General features: G+C 36.2%; 1 protein-coding gene across 1 annotated transcript in view; it reads right to left on the reverse strand.

Annotated features, from left to right (window-relative positions):
* The window catches only part of LOC147033895 (carboxypeptidase Z-like), a 115,359-nt gene that overhangs the window by 757 nt on the left and 91,544 nt on the right, over positions 1 to 23,058 (reverse strand). Inside the window, exons 5-10 of the mRNA XM_085870181.1 lie at positions 22,493 to 22,863; positions 21,713 to 21,871; positions 21,180 to 21,332; positions 19,050 to 19,185; positions 2,370 to 2,509; positions 857 to 956 (exon numbers count right to left, since the gene is read on the reverse strand). Coding sequence (XP_085726307.1) covers positions 857 to 956; positions 2,370 to 2,509; positions 19,050 to 19,185; positions 21,180 to 21,332; positions 21,713 to 21,871; positions 22,493 to 22,863 — 1,059 coding nt within the window. The remainder of the gene's footprint in view (positions 1 to 856; positions 957 to 2,369; positions 2,510 to 19,049; positions 19,186 to 21,179; positions 21,333 to 21,712; positions 21,872 to 22,492; positions 22,864 to 23,058) is intronic.

Raw genomic sequence — 23,058 nt, forward strand, 5'->3', positions numbered from 1 at the left:
TATATTCACTATAATTAAAGGGATAAACCAGCCCGAGTTAATGATACATTTGCATTTGGTGTTTCTATTTGGATTAGCCTGTTTGGCGTTCCCATTTGGATTGGCCTGTTTGGCGTTCCCATTTGGATTGGCCTGTTTGGTGTTCCCATTTGGATTGGCCTGTTTGGTGTTCCCATTTGGATTGGCCTGTTTGGCGTTCCCATTTGGATTGGCTTGTTTGGCGTTCCCATTTGGATTGGCCTGTTTGGCGTTCCCATTTGCATTGGCCTGTTTGGTGTCCGCATTTGGATTGGCCTGTTTGAAGTTCCCATTTGGATTGGCCTGTTTGGTGTTCCCATTTGGATTGGCCTGTTTGGTGTTCCCATTTGGATTGGCTTGTTTGGAGTTCCCATTTGGATTGGCCTGTTTCAAGTTCTCCCTTGGATTGGCCTTTCTTGTGTTTTAATCTGAATCATTAGTCAATGATGTTGAACAGGTTAAAATGCCCGATAATGTATTAATTCTTCATTGTCTACTCATGTCTTTGTAATATACATTCAAGTACACTGAAGTGCGCTGATGTTCCTTGATTTATGTACAAACTCCTGAACATGCCTTCCATCAATGTGAGAGTTTAAAACAAATTTAACACTGATCAATATGTCATTGTTCATCATACAATGTGTGAGGATTAATTTTGAACTCTTAATATATGTGGGTCGCTCTGGGTGACCTCTGTTGGATTGTAGAATATGCTGTGGGTCACAGCAAGGCCTAATCTAAGATTTCTTTACAATTTGCACTGTAAATGTGAGTGGGTAAATTTTCTGATAAAACCGATATTATCAGTCTGTTTGTTGCATTTTGTGTCACTTACTTGTGACGACATCTCGAGGGTTGCCTTTTACTGCAATATGGATACCACGGATTCCTCGACCATTCTCATTCCTTACGACACCCTTAATTCCTTGATGTACCTGTAAATAATCATCGTTACAAACCACCAATTTCCAATAACTTTTCAAAAAGCAATCGTTAGAACCGTGTAAGCCATATGTGTAGAAACTGTAAAAATTCAAAGTTATATGAATTATTACTTTGTATTATTATTTATCACTTGGCATATTTTGTAAAATTTTTTGACAAGTATGCTGATCATGTCCGTTTTTGTTTTGGCTCGGCTCGGCTCGGTATGTTTGTCTGTCCGCTCGCCTCCATGCCAAACTGCCCAACCGATCGTTCTGACATTTTCAGAGATTAATGTCACCGACCCTGCGACGGTCCCGCATTGAAGTATCGTAAAATTTGGTCGAACAAAAAGGTCTACATTGGCCAATTTGAGGCAAATTTTCTAAAATCCTCAAATTTCATCCGATTGAATTGAAATTTGCACAGGACTTGCATGTCAGATCAATGAATTCAACCACCTATCAATTTTGAGGTTAACTTAGGTCACAAAGTTAACATAGGCCATAAGGTCAACCCAACATAGGCCAAATTAATTGTTTCTAAAATTGTGAATTTTCATCCGATTGACTTGAAATTTGAAAGGGATTTACATCTCAGGTCCCTGAATTCAACCACCTATTATTTTTGAGGTCAACCTTGACCAAAAGGTCAACACAGGCCAAATTTCTAAAATCCGCAATTTTAATCCGATTAACTTGAAATTTGAAGAGCATTTGCAGATCAGGTCACTGAATTCAACCACCTATTAATTTTGAGATGAACATGGGCCAAAAGGTCAAATAGGCCAAAATACCAATTTGGGCAAAATTTTCTAAAATCTTCAATTTTCATCCGGTTGATGTGAAACTTGAAAAGGATTTACTTATCAAATCAATGCATTCAACCACCTATTAATTTTGAGGTGACCATCAGCCAAAAAGTCAAAATAGGCCAAAAGATTTTGTTTCGGATCCAGCCCATCAGTGGGATGCAAAACGTGAACTGTTCCGCCTGGCAGAGGTATGCTCTCTTCCAAATGCCATTCTACTTTGCGCTGCTTTGCCAAGTGTCACTCTTTGAGTGATTTTTCATTATTATGTTCATTTAAAATGTCAGCTAGATTGGCATTCCCATTCACAAGAAACGTTGTCACATGATGCTGCTGTGCCCCCAAGCCGAAACAGGTGATACACGTGCTGTCAGCAGACGGTACACCACCATCGCCATAATTTTGGAAACATACCCAGGATGCTCTGGTGCCATCGTAAGGTCAGCAAGTGCTTCAATCACTCCACAAACTTCAGCGATTTGACAATCTTTTACGATTAAGTGGAAGACTAAGAGCATGTCGACTGAACAGCCCTCGTCTACAAATGTAATCATGTTACAGGGAGTGATTGAGTGTTCCCGTTCCACATTAAGGTGATCCCTCCAGTCCTCACCGACTCCAGAAAGCTGAAAAGAGCTTCGCGATTGTTTTCCCACTCTTGTTCAAGCTCAGACGCATTCGGGAATTTCTTGCAGCCAAGTTCTACCGTGATCTCGAAGCAACCATGGTGCAGATAACTGAAATCCTGCATTCCTGCAAGCACACAGGGAAACCTCCCCTTGCTCGATGTGGCTCAAGGGTCAAATAGTCTCATGAAATTGGGAGATTGTATGAGGGACTTCAAAAATGTTTACAAGCGATGTACTCCCAATAGTCGAAAGCACACCAAAAGTATATTCCTTGTCAATATGTAAGTTTATAATCTGAAAAGAAAGTAGAAATGTTTTGTATTTACTAGTACACCCACTCCCTCCGGGAGCAGCAGGAACAATCATGTTGTTATCCTCTGGGGTATATCGATTAGTCGAGTCTGTTAGTCTGTGGGTGCATAGAATTCCACAAGAACGTCGGGTTTCCTCCCTTTGATTAGTATTAAACAGCAGTAGCTTCTTGAAAAAAGGTAATCATATATTTAGCGTTTAGTTTGTGGTTTATATATTTTTTACTTCTGGTTAAGTTTTTATTTTTTTTTTTTTTACTTACTTTTTAAATTTTTTTTATTTTTTTTTTAAAGTTTAGTAAAACATCTCGTTTGTGGTTTATAATTATTATTTTTTTTTAACATTGAGTAATCATTATTGAGGTGAATATTCACCTCTTTTCGAAAATACAGTGCATGTATATTAATACAATATTCACCTCTTTTCTAAAATACAGTGCATGTATATTAATACAATATTCACCTCTTTTCTAGAAACAGTACATGTATATGAATACAATATTCCCTCTTTTCTAATATACAGAACGTGTATATTAATACAATATTCACCTCTTTTCTAATATACAGTACATGCATATTAATACAATAGTCACCTCTTTTCTAATATACAGTACATGTATATTAATACAATATTCACCTCTTTTCTAGAAACAGTGCATGTATATGAATACAATATTCCCTCTTTTCTAATATACAGTACATGTATATTAATACAATATTCACCTCTTTTCTAATAGACAGTACATGTATATTAATACAATATTCACCTCTTTTCTATTATACAGTACATGTATATTAATACAATATTCACCTGTTTTCTATTATACAGTACATGTATATTCATACAATATTCACTTCTTTTCTAATATACAGTGCATGTATATCAATACAATGTTCACCTCTTTTCGACTATACAGTACATGTACATTCATAGAATATTCACCTCTTTTCTAATAAACAGGACATGTATATTAATAGAATATTCACCTCTTTTATAATATATTTGTATAGTATTAGGAATACTCACCTCTTTCCAATACATGTATGTATTAGGAATATTCACCTCTTTTATAATGCGCAGTGCATGTATATTATTAGACATATGCACCTCTTTTTAATATATGTGTATATCATGAGAAATATTCACATCTTTTCACATATATATTCATATATATCTTCTATATTTTTATATTATATAACTAAAACTCTCTTCTTGTATGTATGTATTGTTGCGGATCCGGGGTGGCGGGATTCTCACCCGACCCTTGGCGCCACCCTCACCACCACCGTCTCCGGGGTTTATAACGCCGGCCGGCTCGGCACAGGCCTCGGGTCACGCGTCTTCAATCGCGATACCATCGTAATCCTGAACCTTACCAGTTGGGGAAATAGAACCCCGGTTACAGACTGGTTTTGTCAGATGCCGAGCGTTTTCTGCCAGTCTGTAACCATTTTGGTTTTATCTGCCAATCGAAAGGATCGTTCCTCGACGCGACACAAATTAATCCAAAGCGGCAATTTCATACGAACCAACCAGATTTATTGGGGAACATCTGGGAACACGACACAAGCAAAACATTCACGACAATGCTTTTATTAACAATCTTTAACCCGTTCTTAACTAGGGAACCACGGACTACAGGTTTTGAGGGGGTCGCAACCGAGATGTGCCTTGTACAACGTACAGACAAGACAGACAGACAGACAGACAGCATGCATGCCGACAAGACAGAGTACTTGGTGATGTTTCATGGACGAGAGGAAAGTGTCAAAAAGCACAAATGTCGCTCGTAACAAGCAGATTTCCACGGATTCGAGCCTCCAGCTCGAACTCGAACACGCCGCGTGGCGAGACTGCGCTCGCCTGCCTTTTCTGCACCGCACGCGGTCTCCGCAAGCTCTGACCCCGTGTAAGGTCGACTGCACAAGACCGTCAGATCAACGATGGGCCTCAGATGATTTCTCTCAAGGTCCAGCATACAAATCCAGGCCTGGCCTGTGCACCAGACAAGGCCCAAATCAGGGTGCCGGGCTCCGGCAAGCGGACTGGCAAACGTGTCGAGCCGTGAGGTGAGCAAGGACCGTCAGAGGCTCCGTCGTTTCCTCTCTTGCCTTCCCGCCTCGAAGCCCAACTTCTCAACTCCGTCCTCTCAGTTTCTTTCTCTGCAGAATCACCTTTTCTTTCCTTTTCCACGCTCGCCTCTCAAAGCCGACCACCATCTCTCTCACGGCAGAATCACCTCCTCATAAGAGTCGATCGCCGACTCGACGTGCAGGCCTCCTCTCCCACTGCCCAAAAAGGCAGACTCGGCGCGTTCAGGTTCAGCGTCTCTCCCGGCAGGTCCAACACTGTCCCTCCTTCGTTCGCTCGTTTCGAAACACGAGCACGCCTCGAGAGCGACTTTTCCCCAAACTAAACCCTTTCTCTCTTTTTACCAGGTCCTCGTTCACTCGCTCCGAAACACGAGCACGCCTCGAGAGCGACTGTTTCCCCAAAACTGAACCCTTTTCACCACAGTTTCTCTTTTGTTCGCTCGCTGCGACCCCGAGCACGCCTCCCTCAGGGAAGCTGACAAACTTCTCCCCTTAGCTCCACCTCCTTCGCCAGGCCACTCCCCCTCGGCCGACTGGGCGGGGCCTATCGTCCGGAGAGGGGAGGAAGAAGAGGGAGCCCTCGGCACCCCACCACTGTACGAACAATAAAAACATGCATCCTGCACCTCCCGACACACATGTAATGTCCATTTTACCAAACAACCGAGCTAAACGTGGATTTAATGGGGGATGTGAGCTAATCCTATATTTAGTAGTCCAATAAGGGCTATTTCCGTAACAGTATGTTCCCAAAATGCAGCCGAAACGGTACACGATAGCGCAAAAATTTTAGGGCCACCTTGCTCACAATTCTCCTGCGGCATGCAGTATCACGTTTCGTTCAAATCGGGCAACGAAAAAATTATTTAAAAATCAATTACTGATTCAGTCAATTACTCTTCGGGAGAATTTGATCAATGCAAACAACCTCAGCGGTATAGTTCGCTGGAGCTTTCTTCTTTTGTTTTTTTCTTAAAATGATTTATTTTAAAATCTCAGATTTAGTATAGACAAAGAACGATTTATTTTTAAGCATAAAATAAACATCGCCATTTTTATCTAATACTTCCGTGTTCATTAATAAATAAAATTGTGTTTGGAAGTATACGCACAATAATTTAATCCACTTTCTTTTCTCCGTTTTTTTTTTTTTTCCACACTGACACGCAATATCAAGTTTCGTTCGAATCGGGCAACAAAAAAAAATATTAAAAAATCAATTCCCGATTCAGTCAACTACTCTTCGGGATTATTTGATCAATGCAAACAACCTCAGCGGTATACTTCGCTGGAGCTATCTTTTTATCAACCGCTGTCACAACGTCAATCCAACGGGTTCACCGGTCGTCTAGTATGTATGTATGTATGTATGTATGTATGTATGTATGTATGTATATATATGTATGTATATATATATATATATATATATATATATATATATATATATATATATATATATATATATATAATTTGTATTTTCTATATGGAATATTCATCCCTTTTCTAACAGATGTTTATATTGTTCGGAATATTCACCTCTTTACAAATAAATATGTATATTGTTCGGAATATTCACCACTTTTCTAATATATGAGTATATTATTTGGAATATTCACCTTTTCTAATGTGTGTATATTGTTTGGAATATTCACCACTTTTTTTTTCACAAATGTTTATATTGTTTGGAATATTCACCTCTTTACAAATGCGTATATTGTTCGGAATCTTCACCTCTTTTCTGATATACAGTACTCGTATATTATATGGAATATTTACCTCTTTTCTAAAAAATGCGTATATTGCTGGGAATATTCACCTCTTTTCTCACATTTGTTTATATTATGAATATTCACCTCTTTACAAATAATGCGTATATTGTTCGGAATATTCACCTCTTTTCTAATATACAAGTATATTATATGGAATATTAACCTCTTTTCTAATAAATGTGTATATTGCTGGGAATATTCACTTCTTTTCTCACATTTGTTTATATTGTTATGAATATTCACCTCTTTACAAATGCGTATATTGTTTGGAATATTCACCTCTTTTCTAATATACGAGAATATTATATGGAATATTAACATCTTTTCTAATATGTGTATATTGTTTGGAATATTCACCTCTTTTCTAATATACGAGAATATTATCTGGAATATTAACATCTTTTCTAATATGTGTATATTGTTTGGAATATTCACCTCTTTTCTAATATATGTATATTGTTTGGAATATTCACCTCTTTTCTACTATATGTGTATATTGCTGGGAATATTCACCTCTTTTCTCACAGATGTTTATATTGTTAGGAATATTCATCTCTTTACAAGTAATGCGTATATTGTTTGGAATATTCACCTCTTTTCTAATATACAAGTATATAATATGGAATATTAACCTCTTTTCTAATAAATGGGTATATTGCTGGGAATATTCACTTCTTTTCTCACATTTGTTTATATTGTTATGAATATTCACCTCTTTACAAATGCGTATATTGTTTGGAATATTCACCTCTTTTCTAATATACGAGAATATTATATGGAATATTAACATCTTTTCTAATATGTGTATATTGTTTGGAATATTCACCTCTTTTCTAATATATGTATATTGTTTGGAATATTCACCTCTTTTCTACTATATGTGTATATTGCTGGGAATATTCACCTCTTTTCTCACAGATGTTTATATTGTTAGGAATATTCATCTCTTTACAAGTAATGCGTATATTGTTTGGAATATTCACCTCTTTTCTAATATAGGAGTATATTATATGGAATATTAACCTCTTTTCTAATACTAGTGCGGGCCCATACGTGCGTGGCCATACGTGCAATAAATTTTTTTTAAAAAGAAGAATTGTGACGTCAATAGTCACGTCGTACCACCGTGTCCTGTCATTGGTTTGGCAAATAAATGGCCATAACTTGGAAACCACTTGTCCGATTAATATCAAACCTTGAAAAGGCACATACTCAGGTCACCAGCAATATACCTGGCAAGTTTCAATTGGATCGAACCAGTGGTTGTCAACAAACAGTGGTCATAGACAGACAGACACAGAGATTGCTGGAATTATAGATAGATATGTGTATATTGTTTGGAATATTAACCTCTTTTCTAATAAATGCGTATATTGCTGGGAATATTCACTTCTTTTCTCACATGTTTATATTGTTATGAATATTCACCTCTTTACAAATAATCCGTATATTGTTCGGAATATTCACCTCTTTTCTAATATACGAGTATATTATATGGAATATTAACATCTTTTCTAATATGTGTATATTGTTTGTAATATTAACCTCTTTTCTAACATGTGTATATTGTTTGGAATATTCACCTCTTTTCTACTATATGTGTATATTGCTGGGAATATTCACCTCTTTTCTCACAGATGTTTATATTGTTAAGAATATTCACCTCTTTTCTCACAGATGTTCATATTGTTCGGAATATTCACCTCTTTTTATCCCCCGCCGCGTGGCGGAAGGGGGGGTATTGTTGTCACCCGGGTCGTCCGTCCGTCCGGCTGGGCATCAACATTTATAACTGTGAGTGCGATAACTCATAAACTGTTCGCCATATCAATTTGAAATTTGGGTCACACGTGTACCACCTGAAAAGGAAGAACCCTATTGATTTTGGGCGTGGTCGGATCCAAGATGGTCGACTGGGGGCGGCCATCTTTTAAAAAATGTTTTTTGTAATAAATGGAAAAACGCTTATCTGATTTCAATTATATTTGAATGGCGGGGGATTCCCCATCTCTGATGGTATATTTTCTAATATACGAGTATAATTACATGGAATATTAACTTCTATTCTAATATATGTGGATATTATGAGGAATCTTCATTTATTTTGTAATATATGTGTATATTGTTTGGAATATTCACCTCTTTTCTACTAGATGTGTATATTGCTGGGAATATTCACCTCTTTTCTCACAGATGTTTATATTGTTAAGAATATTCACCTCTTTCCAAATAATGCGTATATTGTTCGGAATATTCACCTCTTTTCTAATGTATGTGTATATTATTAGGAATCTTCATTTATTTTGTAAGATATGTGTATATTGTTTGGAATATTCACCTCTTTTCTAATACATGTGTATATTGTTTGGAATATTCACCTCTTTTCTCACAGATGTTTATATTGTTAAGAATATTCACCTCTTTCCAAGTAATGCGTATATTGTTCGGAATATTCACCTCTTTTCTAATATAAGAGTATATTATATGGAATATTAACCTCTTTTCTAATATATGTGTATATTATTCGGAATCTTCATTTATTTTGTAATTTCTGTGTATATTGTTTGGAATTTTCACTTCTTTTCTACTATATGTGTATATTGCTGGGAAAATTCACCTCTTTTCTCACAGATGTTTATATTGTTTCGAATATTCACCTCTTTTCAAATAATTCGTATATTGTTCGGAATAGTCACCTCTTTTCGAATATACGAGTATATTACATGGAATATTAACCTCTTTTCTAATATATGTGTATATTATTAGGAATCTTCATTTATTTTGTAATATTTGTGTATATTGTTTGGAATATTCACCTCTTTTTCTCACAGATGTGTATATTGTTTGGAATATTCACCTCTTTTCTAATATGTGTATATTGCTTGGAATATTCACATATTTTCCACTCTGTGTATATTGCTGGGAATATTCACCTCTTTTCTCACAGATGTTTATATTATCAAGAATATTCACCTCTTTCCAAATCATTCGTATATCATTCGGAATATTCACCTCTTTTCTAATATACGAGTATATTACATGGAATATCAACCTCTTTTCTAATATATGTGTATATTATTCGGAATCTTCATTTATTTTGTAATTTCTGTGTATATTGTTTGGAATTTTCACTTCTTTTCTACTATATGTGTATATTGCTGGGAAAATTCACCTCTTTTCTCACAGATGTTTATATTGTTTCGAATATTCACCTCTTTTCAAATAATTCGTATATTGTTCGGAATAGTCACCTCTTTTCGAATATACGAGTATATTACATGGAATATTAACCGCTTTTCTAATATATGTGTATATTATTAGGAATCTTCATTTATTTTGTAATATTGTGTATAGTGTTTGGAATATTCACCTCTTTTTCTCACAGATGTTTGTATTGTTAAGAATATTCACCTCTTTCCAAATGCGTATATTGTTCGGAATATTCACCTCTTTTCTAATATATGAGTATAATTACATGGAATATTAAACTCTTTTTCTCATATATGTGTATATTGTTTGGAATATTCACCTCTTTTCTCACAGATGTTTATATTGTTAAGAATATTCACCTCTCTTCTCACAGATTTTTATATTGTTTGGAATATTCACCTCTTTTTTTTATCCCTCGCCGCGTGGCGGAAGGGGGGACATTGTTGTCACCCGGGTCGTCCGTCCGTCGTCCGTCCGCCTGGCTGGGTGTCAACATTTATAGCTGTGAGTGCGATAACTCATAAACTGTTCGCCATATCGATTTGAAATTTGTGTCACACATGTACCACCTGAAAAGGAAGAACCCAATTGATTTTGTGCGTGGCCGGTTCCAAGATTGTCGACTGGGGCGGCCATCTTTAAAAAAAATGTTTTTTGTAATAAATGGAAAAACGCTTATCTGATTTCAATTATTTTTGAATGGTGGGGGATTCCCCATCTCTGATGGTATATTTTCTCATATACGAGTATAATTACATGGAATATCAACCTCTTTTCCAATATGTGTGTATATAATTAGGAATCTTCATTTATTTTGTAATATATGTGAATATTGTATGGAATAATCACCTCTTTTCTACTAGATGTGTATATTGCTGGGAATATTCACCTCTTTTCTCAGATGTTTATATTGTAAAGAATATTCACCTCTTTCCAAATAATGCATATATTGTTTGGAATATTCACCTCTTGTCTAATATACGAGTATATTACATGGAATATTAACCTCTTTTCTAATATATGTGCATATTATTAGGAATCTTCATTTATTTTGTAATATATGTGTATATTGTTGGGAATATTCACCTCTTTTCTCACAGATGTTTATATTGTAAAGAATATTCACCTCTTTCCAAATAATGCGTATATTGTTTGGAATATTCACCTCTTTTCTAATATACGAGTATATTATATGGAATATTAACCTCTTTTCTTATATTTGTGTATATTATTAGGAATCTTCAATTATTTTGTAATATATGTGTATATTGTTTGGAATATTCACCTCTTTTCTACTATATGTGTATATTGCTGGGAATATTCACCTCTTTTCTCACAGATGTTTATTGTTAAGAATATTCACCTCTTTCCAAATAATGTGTATATTGTTCGGAATATTCACCTCTTTTCTAATATACGAGTATATTACATGGAATATTAACCTCTTTTCTAATTTCTTCTTCTTCTTCTTTCGGCTGCTCCCGTTAGGGGTCGCCACAGCGGATCATACGTATGATCCGCATAGTGATTTGGCACATGTTTTACGCCGGATGCCCTTCCTGACGCAACCCTGGTCGCCTCTTGCGACACAGGGATATGGTACACCTATTTTAACCGGGGTATAGACCGGCCCAGTATACTGGTACTCATTTCGCCGACCTCGGAAGGATGACAGGCTGAGTCAACACCCTGGTGTATTAATTCCGTGGCCCAACGGGGCTTGAACTCAGGACCTTTTGGATCCCAAGCCGCTGCCCTAACCACTGCGCCAACACCAGGCTTGAACCTCTTTTCTAATGTATGTGTATATTATTCGGAATCTTCATTTATTTTGTAATATATGTGTATATTGTTTGGAATATTCACCTCTTTTCTAATATATGTGTATATTGTTTGGAATATTCACCTCTTTTCTACTCAGTGTATATTGCTGGGAATATTCACCTCTTTTCTCACAGATGTTTATGTTAAGAATATTCACCTCTTTCCAAGTAATGCGTATATTGTTCGGAATATTCACCTCTTTTCTAATATACGAGTATATTATATGGAATATTAACCTCTTTTCTAATATATGTGTATATTGTTTGGAATAGTCACCTCTTTTCTAATATATGTGCATATTGTTTGGAATATTCACCTCATTTCTACTCTGTGTATATTGCTGGGAATATTCACCTCTTTTCTCAGATGTTTATATTGCTAAGAATATTCACCTCTTTCCAAATGCGTATATTGCTCGGAATATTAACCTCTTTTCTAATATGTGTGTATTATTAGGAATCTTCATTTATTTTGTAATCTCTGTATATTGCTGGGAATATTCACCTCTTTTCTCACAGATGTTTATATTGTTAAGAATATTCACCTCTTTCCAAATAATGCGTATATTGTTCGGAATATTCACCTCTTTTCTAATATACAAGTATATTACATGGAATATTAACCTCTTTTCTAATGTATGTGCATACTGTTAGGAATTTTCATTTATTTTGTAATATATGTGTATATTTTTTGCAATATTCACCTCTTTTCTAATATGTGTGTATATTGTTTGGAATATTCACCTCTTTTCTACTCTGTGTTCTTTTGCTGGGAATATTCACCTCTTTTCTCACAGATGTTTATATTGTTAAGAATATTCACCTCTTTCCAAATGCATATATTGTTTGGAATATTCACCTCTTGTCTAATATACGAGTATATTACATGGAATATTAACCTCTTTTCTAATATATGTGTATATTATTAGGAATCTTCATTTATTTTGTAATATATGTGTATATTGTTGGGAATATTCACCTCTTTTCTCACAGATGTTTATATTGTAAAGAATATTCACCTCTTTCCAAATAATGCGTATATTGTTTGGAATATTCACCTCTTTTCTAATATACGAGTATATTATATGGAATATTAACCTCTTTTCTTATTTGTGTATATTATTAGGAATCTTCAATTATTTTGTAATATATGTGTATATTGTTTGGAATATTCACCTCTTTTCTACTATATGTGTATATTGCTGGGAATATTCACCTCTTTTCTCACAGATGTTTATTGTTAAGAATATTCACCTCTTTCCAAATAATGTGTATATTGTTTGGAATATTCACCTCTTTTCTAATATACGAGTATATTACATGGAATATTAACCTCTTTTCTAATTTCTTCTTCTTCTTCTTTCGGCTGCTCCCGTTAGGGGTCGCCACAGCGGATCATACGTATGATCCGCATAGTGATTTGGCACATGTTTTACGCCGGATGCCCTTCCTGACGCAACCCTGGTCGCCTCTTGCGACACAGGGATATGGTACACCTATTTTAACCGGGGTATAGACCGGCCCAGTATACTGGTACTCATTTCGCCGACCTCGGAAGGATGACAGGCTGAGTCAACACCCTGGTGTATTAATTCCGTGGCCCAACGGGGCTTGAACTCAGGACCTTTTGGATCCCAAGCCGCTGCCCTAACCACTGCGCCAACACCAGGCTTGAACCTCTTTTCTAATGTATGTGTATATTATTCGGAATCTTCATTTATTTTGTAATATATGTGTATATTGTTTGGAATATTCACCTCTTTTCTAATATATGTGTATATTGTTTGGAATATTCACCTCTTTTCTACTCAGTGTATATTGCTGGGAATATTCACCTCTTTTCTCACAGATGTTTATGTTAAGAATATTCACCTCTTTCCAAGTAATGCGTATATTGTTCGGAATATTCACCTCTTTTCTAATATACGAGTATATTATATGGAATATTAACCTCTTTTCTAATATATGTGTATATTGTTTGGAATAGTCACCTCTTTTCTAATATATGTGCATATTGTTTGGAATATTCACCTCATTTCTACTCTGTGTATATTGCTGGGAATATTCACCTCTTTTCTCAGATGTTTATATTGCTAAGAATATTCACCTCTTTCCAAATGCGTATATTGCTCGGAATATTAACCTCTTTTCTAATATGTGTGTATTATTAGGAATCTTCATTTATTTTGTAATCTCTGTATATTGCTGGGAATATTCACCTCTTTTCTCACAGATGTTTATATTGTTAAGAATATTCACCTCTTTCCAAATAATGCGTATATTGTTCGGAATATTCACCTCTTTTCTAATATACAAGTATATTACATGGAATATTAACCTCTTTTCTAATGTATGTGCATACTGTTAGGAATTTTCATTTATTTTGTAATATATGTGTATTTTTTGCAATATTCACCTCTTTTCTAATATGTGTGTATATTGTTTGGAATATTCACCTCTTTTCTACTCTGTGTTCTTTTGCTGGGAATATTCACCTCTTTTCTCACAGATGTTTATATTGTTAAGAATATTCACCTCTTTCCAAATGCGTATATTGTTCGGAATATTCACCTCTTTTCTAATATACGAGTATAATTATATTACATGGAATATTAACCTCTTTTCTAATATATGTGTATATTGTTTGGAATATTCACCTCTTTTCTAGTATATGTGTATATTGCTGGGAATATTCACCTCTTTTCTCACAGATGTTTAATGTTAAGAATATTCACCTCTTTTCTAATATACGAGTATATTACATGGAATATTAACCTCTTTTCTAATGTATGTGTATATTATTCGGAATCTTCATTTATTTTGTAATATATGTGTATATTGTTTGGAATATTCACCTCTTTTCTACTCTGTGTATATTGCTGGGAATATTCACCTCTTTTCTCACAGATGTTTATATTGTTAAGAATATTCACCTCTTTTCTCACAGATGTTTATTGTTAAGAATATTCACCTCTTTCCAAATAATGCGTATATTGTTTGGAATATTCACCTCTTTTCTCATAAATGAGTATATTATTTGGAATATTAACCTCTTTTCTAATGTATGTGTATATTATGAGGAATCTTCATTTATTTTGGAATATTCACCTCTTTTCTAATATATGTGTATATTGTTCAGAATATTCACCTCTTTCCAAGTAATGCGTATATTGTTTGGAATATTCACCTCTTTTCTCATATACGAGTATATTATATGGAATATTAACCTCTTTTCTAATATATGTGTATATTGTTTGGAATATTCACCTCTTTTCTAATATATGTGTATATTGTTTGGAATATTCACCTCTTTTCTACTATATGTGTATATTGCTGGGAATATTCACCTCTTTTCTCACAGATGTTTATATTGTTTAGAATATTCACCTCTTTCCAAATAATTCGTATATTGTTCGGAATATTCACCTCTTTTCTCACAGATGTTTATATTGTTTAGAATATTCACTTCTTTCCAAATAATTTGTATATTGTTCGGAATATTCACCTCTTTTCTCACAGATGTTTATATTGTTTAGAATATTCACCTCTTTCCAAGTAATTCATATATTGTTTGGAATATTCACCTCTTTTGTAATATACGAGTATATTACATGGAATATTCACCTCTTTTCTAATATATGTGTATATTGTTTGGAATATTCACCTCTTTTCTAATATATGTGTATATTGTTTGGAATATTCACCTCTTTTCTAATATATGTGTATATTGTTTGGAATATTCACCTCTTTTCTACTCTGTGTATATTGCTGGGAATGTTCACCTGTTTTTTTTACAGATGTTTATGTTAAGAATATTCACCTCTTTCCAAATGCGTATATTGTTCGGAATATTCACCTCTTTTCTACTCTGTATATTGCTGGGAATATTCACCTCTTTTCTCACAGATGTTTATATTGTTTAGAATATTCACCTCTTTCCAAATAATTCGTATATTGTTCGGAATATTCACCTCTTTTCTCACAGATGTTTATATTGTTTAGAATATTCACCTCTTTCCAAGTAATTCGTATATTGTTTGGAATATTCACCTCTTTTCTAATATATGTGTATATTATTAGGAATCTTCATTTATTTTGTAATATATGTGTATATTGTTTGGAATATTCACCTCTTTTCTAATATATGTGTATATTGTTTGGAATATTCACCTCTTTTCTACTCTGTATATTGCTGGGAATATTCACCTGTTTTCTTACAGATGTTTATGTTGTTAAGAATATTCACCTCTTTCCAAATGCGTATATTGTTAAGAATATTCACCTCTTTTCTCACAGATGTTTATATTGTTCGGATTATTCACCTCTTTTTATCCCCCGCCGCGTGGCGGAAGGGGGGATATTGTTGTCACCCGGGTCGTCCCTCCGTCATCCGTCCGTCCGGCTGGGCGTCAACATTTATAGCTGTGAGTGCGATAACTCATAAACTGTTCGCCATAAAACGTATCGATTTGAAATTTGAGTCACACATGTACCACCTGAAAAGGAAGAACCCTATTGATTTTGGGCGTGGCCGGATCCAAGATTGTTGACTGGGGCGGCCATCTTTAAAAAAAATTTTTGTAATAAATGGAAAAATGCTTATCTGATTTCATTTATATTTGAATGGCGGGGGATTCCCCATCTCTGATGGTATATTTTCTAATATACGAGTATAATTACATGGAACATTAACCTCTTTTCTCATATATGTGTATATTTTTAGGAATCTTCATTTATTTTGTAATATTTGTGTATATTGTTTGGAATATTCACCTCTTTTCTAATATATGTGTATATTGTTAAGAATATTCACCTCTTTCCAAGTAATGCATATATTGTTTGGAATACTCACCTCTTTTCTCATATACGAGTATATTATATGGAATATTAACCTCTTTTCTAATATACGAGTACAATAACATGTAACATTAACCTCTTTTCTAATATATGTGTATATTTTTAGGAATCTTCATTTATTTTGTAATATCTGTGTATGTTGTTTGGAATATTCACCTCTTTTCTATGATTTGTGTATATTGCTGGGAATATTAACCTCTTTTCTCAGATGTTTATATTGTTAAGAATATTCACCTCTTTCCAAATAATGCGTATATTGTTTGGAATATTCACCTCTTTTCTAATATACGAGTATATTACATGAAATATTAACCTCTTTTCTCATATATGTGTGTATTATTAGGAATCTTCATTTATTTTGTAATATATGTGTATATTGTTTGGAATATTCACCTCTTTTCTAATATACGAGTATATTACATGGAATATTAACCTCTTTTCTCATATATGTGTATATTATTAGGAATCTTCATTTATTTTGTAATATATGTGTATATTATTAGGAATGTTCACTTTTTATAATATATGTATATTATTAGGAATCTTCATTTATTTTGTCATATATGTGTATATTATTAGGAATATTCATGTCTTTTCTCCTACTTGTGTATATTATTTGGAATAGTCACTTCTTTTATTATATATGTGCATGTTTGGAATATTAACCTCTTTTATAATATATTGGCAAATATAACCCGTCGCTTTGCCGATGGATCACTAAAGTGGGGGGTTAGGGGAGAAAGAGGGGGGGGGGAGAGGAGGCAGGTGTAGGGTGAGAGGGGGAGAGGATGAAGAAAGGGGAGGTGGGGAGAGCGACACCTCACCAAATATTGCTATTCACTGTGGGAAGGAGGGGTGTGTGTGTGTGTGTGGGTGTGTGTGTGTGTGTGTGTGTGTGTGTGTGTGGGTGTGTGTGTGTGTGTGGGTGTGTGTGTGTGTGTGTGTGTGTGTGAGAGAGAGATGGAGAGATGCATTTTATGAGGAGGGGGGAGTGAGGAGGAGACAGTGAGAGAAAAGGGTGGGGGAGAGGAGTGAAAAAGACAAGTGAGGGGTGGAGGTGGGGTTAGCAAAGAGAATGATATGTGATTATTAATGACCGAACATGTAAAAAAAAAAAGTCAGAACAGCTGTGACACACACGACACAACAGAGTTTGTAAAGTAATCCGCTGGCATATCTGCAAAAACAGATATTCCAGTTCCAGAAAATTTGTGGGAAAATGAACCAAAAGCAATGGACTGAAAACATTGCAGTACCGCTCATGTACGACTTTATGATCTCATTGGGCAGGAACATCGAAAACAAAGCATGGAAACCAGATATGATACTTAGGCGCAAAAAAAAAGAGAAGAAGGCATTACTAATTGAGGTGTTAGTACTGATGATTTTGGACTAACGATACAGAAATCAAGAAAATGACCAAATACCAAGACCTCAAGCAGGAAGTGAAAAGATCCTGGAAGCTGAAGAATGCCACAGTTGTCCCAGTGATGATGAAGAACCTCATGGGAATGATGATGAACCTCACAGAGATATTAAAAACCATCCCTGGGAATATCACAACAAAATAACTCCAGTTGGAAGCTGTCTTGGGCTTAGTAACGATCCTGAAGAGAGCCTTCGGCACGAAACTTTGAAAACAGAAAACTTCACAGCTTGGTCCATGAATCGTGACCCCTTAACAAAATGAAGGTGGATACTTTGAGCCCACCCTGGGAGGACTCGATTCCACATTCTGAAACCCACATATGTAAATAACACACACACACACACACACACACACACACACACACACACACACACACACACACACACACACACACACACACACACACACACATACACACACACACACACACACACACACACACACACACACACATACACATACACATACACATACACATACACATACACATACACATACACATACACATACACATACACATACACATACACATACACATACACATACACATACACATACACATACACACACTGCCTTTTTCAGTAGAGTTGTGCATATTATTAGGAATATCCACCTCTTTTCTAATATACAGGACATGTATGTCATTTGCAATATTCACCTTTTATAATATGTATATTGTTTGGAATATTCACCTCTTTTATAATACGAGTATATTGTTTGGAATATTCACCTCTTTTCTTATACATGTGTACATGATTAGGAATATTCACCTCTTTTACAATATATGACTACCGTACTGTATATTGTTGGTTACGGATGTAGTATTTCTTTAAATTTTACTTCCAAACGAAAATAAAAATGTTGGTGATATTTTCGACTATTATCACGGGTCTCTCATTCGTGGAACTCTTTGAACGTCCCTCATCTGCACAAAGTAACCTCCTCTGTTTTTTTTATTTTTTTTTTTTTTTAACAAAGTAACCGTAAAACGTTTTCATGGCTTTCAAGCTGTTATAGTCAATTGACATGAATATAGATGAGAACATGCGGTCACATTGGAAAGCTGCCGAATACTTATACATTTGCATGCAATGACTTCTTCACTGAAAAGGGGAAATTATTTTTGGAGTAATCACCTGTGACAACATTTAATCCTTACAACAGCACCAACCTCCATGAAGATTGTACACTTGTGCTCCACTACCCACACCACCCGCTGCTGACATCCCGAGAGGGCAAGACTCGGTACCATTATTAGCTATGATCTTGTGAGCGTCTGCATAAGTGCTGGCCAAATGGAGAAACACCTAGGGGAGAGAAGGGGAGGGGAGGTGACATTTGTGGAACATCGTCATGATGAACTGCTCATTAAAATAACACCTCTTCATAAATCCTGCTCAGCTGTTCAATTAATACCAGGTGGGGTTAACTCGACCTGTCATCCTTCCGAGGTCAGCAAAATGGGTGCCAGCTTGCTGGTATACTGTGTCGAAGTGGTGACCCATCCAGGATTGTACCCATTAGCCAAGGAGACTGCTTCGGCAGCACCAAGGACACTCTGTACAGAGTATGGTCCCAATCTCCTCTCCTCTTCTTCATAAAAGGGTTTCTGGTGTTTGGTTTCTGGTTTAGTGTATGCGGCGCTCCTTATGGTGTTAATACAACTCTTTACAACTGCATGATAAGCATATATTTTTGTTTTCCAATGTTTTCGTGAATTTGCGTAAGGTTGGTTTATTTGGTGTCGCTTATAAGGTTGTTGTAGTGCTGGAAGCAGATTTTCAGGTAATGGTATTGTTTTATTTCGAAGGGTGTTTTTAAGGTCAACTCGTTTTAGTGGCTAGTCCAGTGGGATGGTCCTTTTTTTTTTCAAGTAAATAAGGTAGTGGGAAGATGGTTGGGAAGCAAGTCAAGAGGAGAATTGATGAAGATTCTAAACATCGTTTGATATAGGCAATATTTGGGATAATGGTGACAGAGGGTTATCTTTGCTGGAGGAAAGGTATATAAATGGCACAACTCAGGATTGTAAATTATAGGTTGAAGAAATGGATAACTACATTGCAGGAGGTCATGGAGTGTGGAAAGTTTGTAGCCAAAACTTGGTTAGATTTGTGGACTGTCTGCAGAGGAAATTGTCAGTGGTGAGGGTGTAACGAGTGCAGGCAGTGGTGAGGATGTAATGAGTACAGACAGTGGTGAGATGTGGCGAATGCAGGCAGGGGTGATGATGTAGCTCGCGAGTGCATGCAGTGGTGAGGGTGCAGTGAGTGCAGGTAGGGGTGAGGCCAGAGAGATGTTTTTTGTTTGAGATGAAACAATTACATATGTAAACTCTTCATTATGTCGAAAGGATTGTAGATTACTACCTCCACCACCGAAGGTGAAGGAGGTTATGTTTTCACCCCTCTCTGTCTGTCTGTCTTTATTTGTTTGTCTGTGTGCAGGATATCTTAAAAAGTTGTGGATGGATCAGATGAAATTTGGTGGGCAGGTTGGGTGTGTGTGACAAGGATGAACTGATTCGATTTTGGTGAAGATCCGGATCCGGATCCAGATCTGACTACGAGAATTTTTAAGTGGTTCTTCGCCATTGAGAGATAGGGCCAAAAATTATATATAGCACAATATCTCAAAAAGTTGTGGACGGATTCGGATGAAACATGATGGACAGGTTAGGTGTGTGACCACGACGAATTGGTTCGATTTTGGTGAAGATCTAAATACGAGGATATGAGGTTTATTTATTTTTTAAAGCGATTCTTCATCATTGAGAGGGCCAAAAACGACATATAGCATGATATTTCAAAAATGTATTAGGCCCGATATGTTCTCGTGGATCAGCCATTACGTGGTGGAGGTATGCGATCTACCAAGTGCCCTTCGAGTAGAGTTCTGTGTTGTTTTGAAGGAGTGGGAAGAAGGAATATTGAAGGTTAAATGCCATTGTGTCACAGGTCTCCATTAATTTCATTAACTCTGCAGTCAGCAGTCTCCATTAATTTCGCTAATCGCGAAGTACACTGCTTCAGCGCAGTGGGACGCGTTAGCGACCCCGTTGACATGACATTATTTAGTCGAGTGCTTTGTCAACTAACTCCCCATGCTCGGTGAGAGTGGATAGCCATGGGACTCACCGAACCAGTTAAGACAATAGAAGAGTGAACAAAATACTTGGAATTTGAACCCGAGATCCCAGCATCATGAGCCGTGCATTCAGGCGGATCACCTGGACATACCCGTCTTTAATAAGTACAAACGATCATGCCATTGTGCATTATTAATGATGCATATTGCATGCCTCTTCATCTGGACTGGGTGAGCTTTCCTCCTCTCCAGTGAGCGATAGATCGTATGGATACCGAATAAGCAGGTCTCCCCCATGCAGGTTTGCCGAGATCACAAACGGGATGCTGCTGGACCAACGCATTACAGCACGTGTCTCTGGTGCAACCTGAAGGTGGGAAACAGCACAGGTTCGATTCACCTTAAACTCAAAATATTTCATGGCATAGCTCCTGAAGTGGAGGGTCACTAGAACTGGACATATCTATATATTATGTGGACATAGCAAATATGGTGGAACGTTTTACCGTACTGCCACAAATTCTGGATACATACCTCTTCGCTTCCTTCTCATCTCCCAAACTTTCTTGTTTTTCCCCCCAACCCTCCACCATACTCCCCTACTTTCCTTTCCTTCCCTCCCACTGTGTTTCTTCTCTTCTTTTTCTCAGTTTTACCATTCTCTTTCTCACCCTCATCATGTGTACATAAATAAATAGCTTCCAATACTATGGAACATCATGAAACCACGTGAATGTTTCACATGACCTCATCACTCCAGTATTCATCTGGGATAGGCACTGGACCCCAATGGCGTTTTGGTGCCTTCATTCGCAGGACAATATTCGTGAGGTCTGGGAAGTTTCTGTTCAGATCCATGTTCTGCATATTCATTCGTCCTGAGAAGAGCTCTCGTTCCATCTCGGGCTGTACAGGCACGAAGATAGATGAGACATCAGTTTCATCATAATGGGGTCTTCATCATCATTTACAGCGACTATGTCTTTTTACTCATTTTATCCATAATTGACTGCGCTGGTTGCGTTTGTGCCTCAAATCCCTCAATTGCTTCCAATAATCATTAAACGTTCGGAATGACGACCTTGAAACCTGGTCTATAGATTTATTACCTACGCAATAATATTTTTGGACTCTCTCCACCTTCCCATGCAATATTATTTGCTTCACTCTTCTCAATAATCATGAAGATCAATAAAAGGTACATATAAGTGTTCTGTAGCTCATTTATTATAATACCCCCAATTTATTATATAATGCACTTCACTATTCCAATTATGAAAAAAGATATCCAGGAGACCAACTCTGAAATGTTCATTTTCTCTCTCTCTCAGCCTTTTTGTGGTGTCGTATAATTAATTTGATCATCCAAACTTATTAAAGATTAGAAAATCGTCACAAAATATTTTGTGTGCAAGACCTTTGTCACTGACTCTAAGAATGGTTTGTTCACTTTTTTTTATTTTTTGTTAACTACAAACCCATGTCAGTAAATAGAGAATGCGACGCTAGGTGAGAAGCTTTTGGCACCGATTCGGTGGCGAATTGGTATCCATCGGGGTTGAGACTGGGCACGATGTGGACCCGCGTGCGTTCCAGGAGACTCGACACGCGAGAGTCCCCACGCCGATGCATCGCGCACAAATGCTGGGCGAGGGTCACCAACAGCTCACGGCCCAGCACCTCATTCCCATGGATGTTGGCCACAAGGCGCACTTCAGGTTCCACTGCAGAGATAATTCCACACATGCCTAAATATATACATGCATACATATAGGTCAAAAAAATTAGTATATACATGCAAAAATTATAAACTTGTGCAAATAAACACACACAATACTGCTCCAAAAATGGAAGAACACAGGAAAGTTTTTTCCATTTTTGTTGAATTTCAGCTTTTACATGAAATCACGTTACAAAATAAACAGTGTCACATTTTAACACCATCTTCATTGAGTTTTTCCTTCTTTAAAGCAGCAGTGGCAGCTCAACACTGAAACTAAACTTTGATTTTCTCAAAACTGGACATACCATGTTCTTCTACTTTTGGGCAGTGTGTGTGTATATATATATATATGTATATATATATATATATA

This window comes from Eptatretus burgeri, chromosome 1 (assembly GCF_056783735.1).
Source record: "Eptatretus burgeri isolate ZD-2024b chromosome 1, Ebu_testis_v1, whole genome shotgun sequence".
In the NCBI taxonomy this organism is placed as follows: domain Eukaryota; kingdom Metazoa; phylum Chordata; class Myxini; order Myxiniformes; family Myxinidae; genus Eptatretus; species Eptatretus burgeri.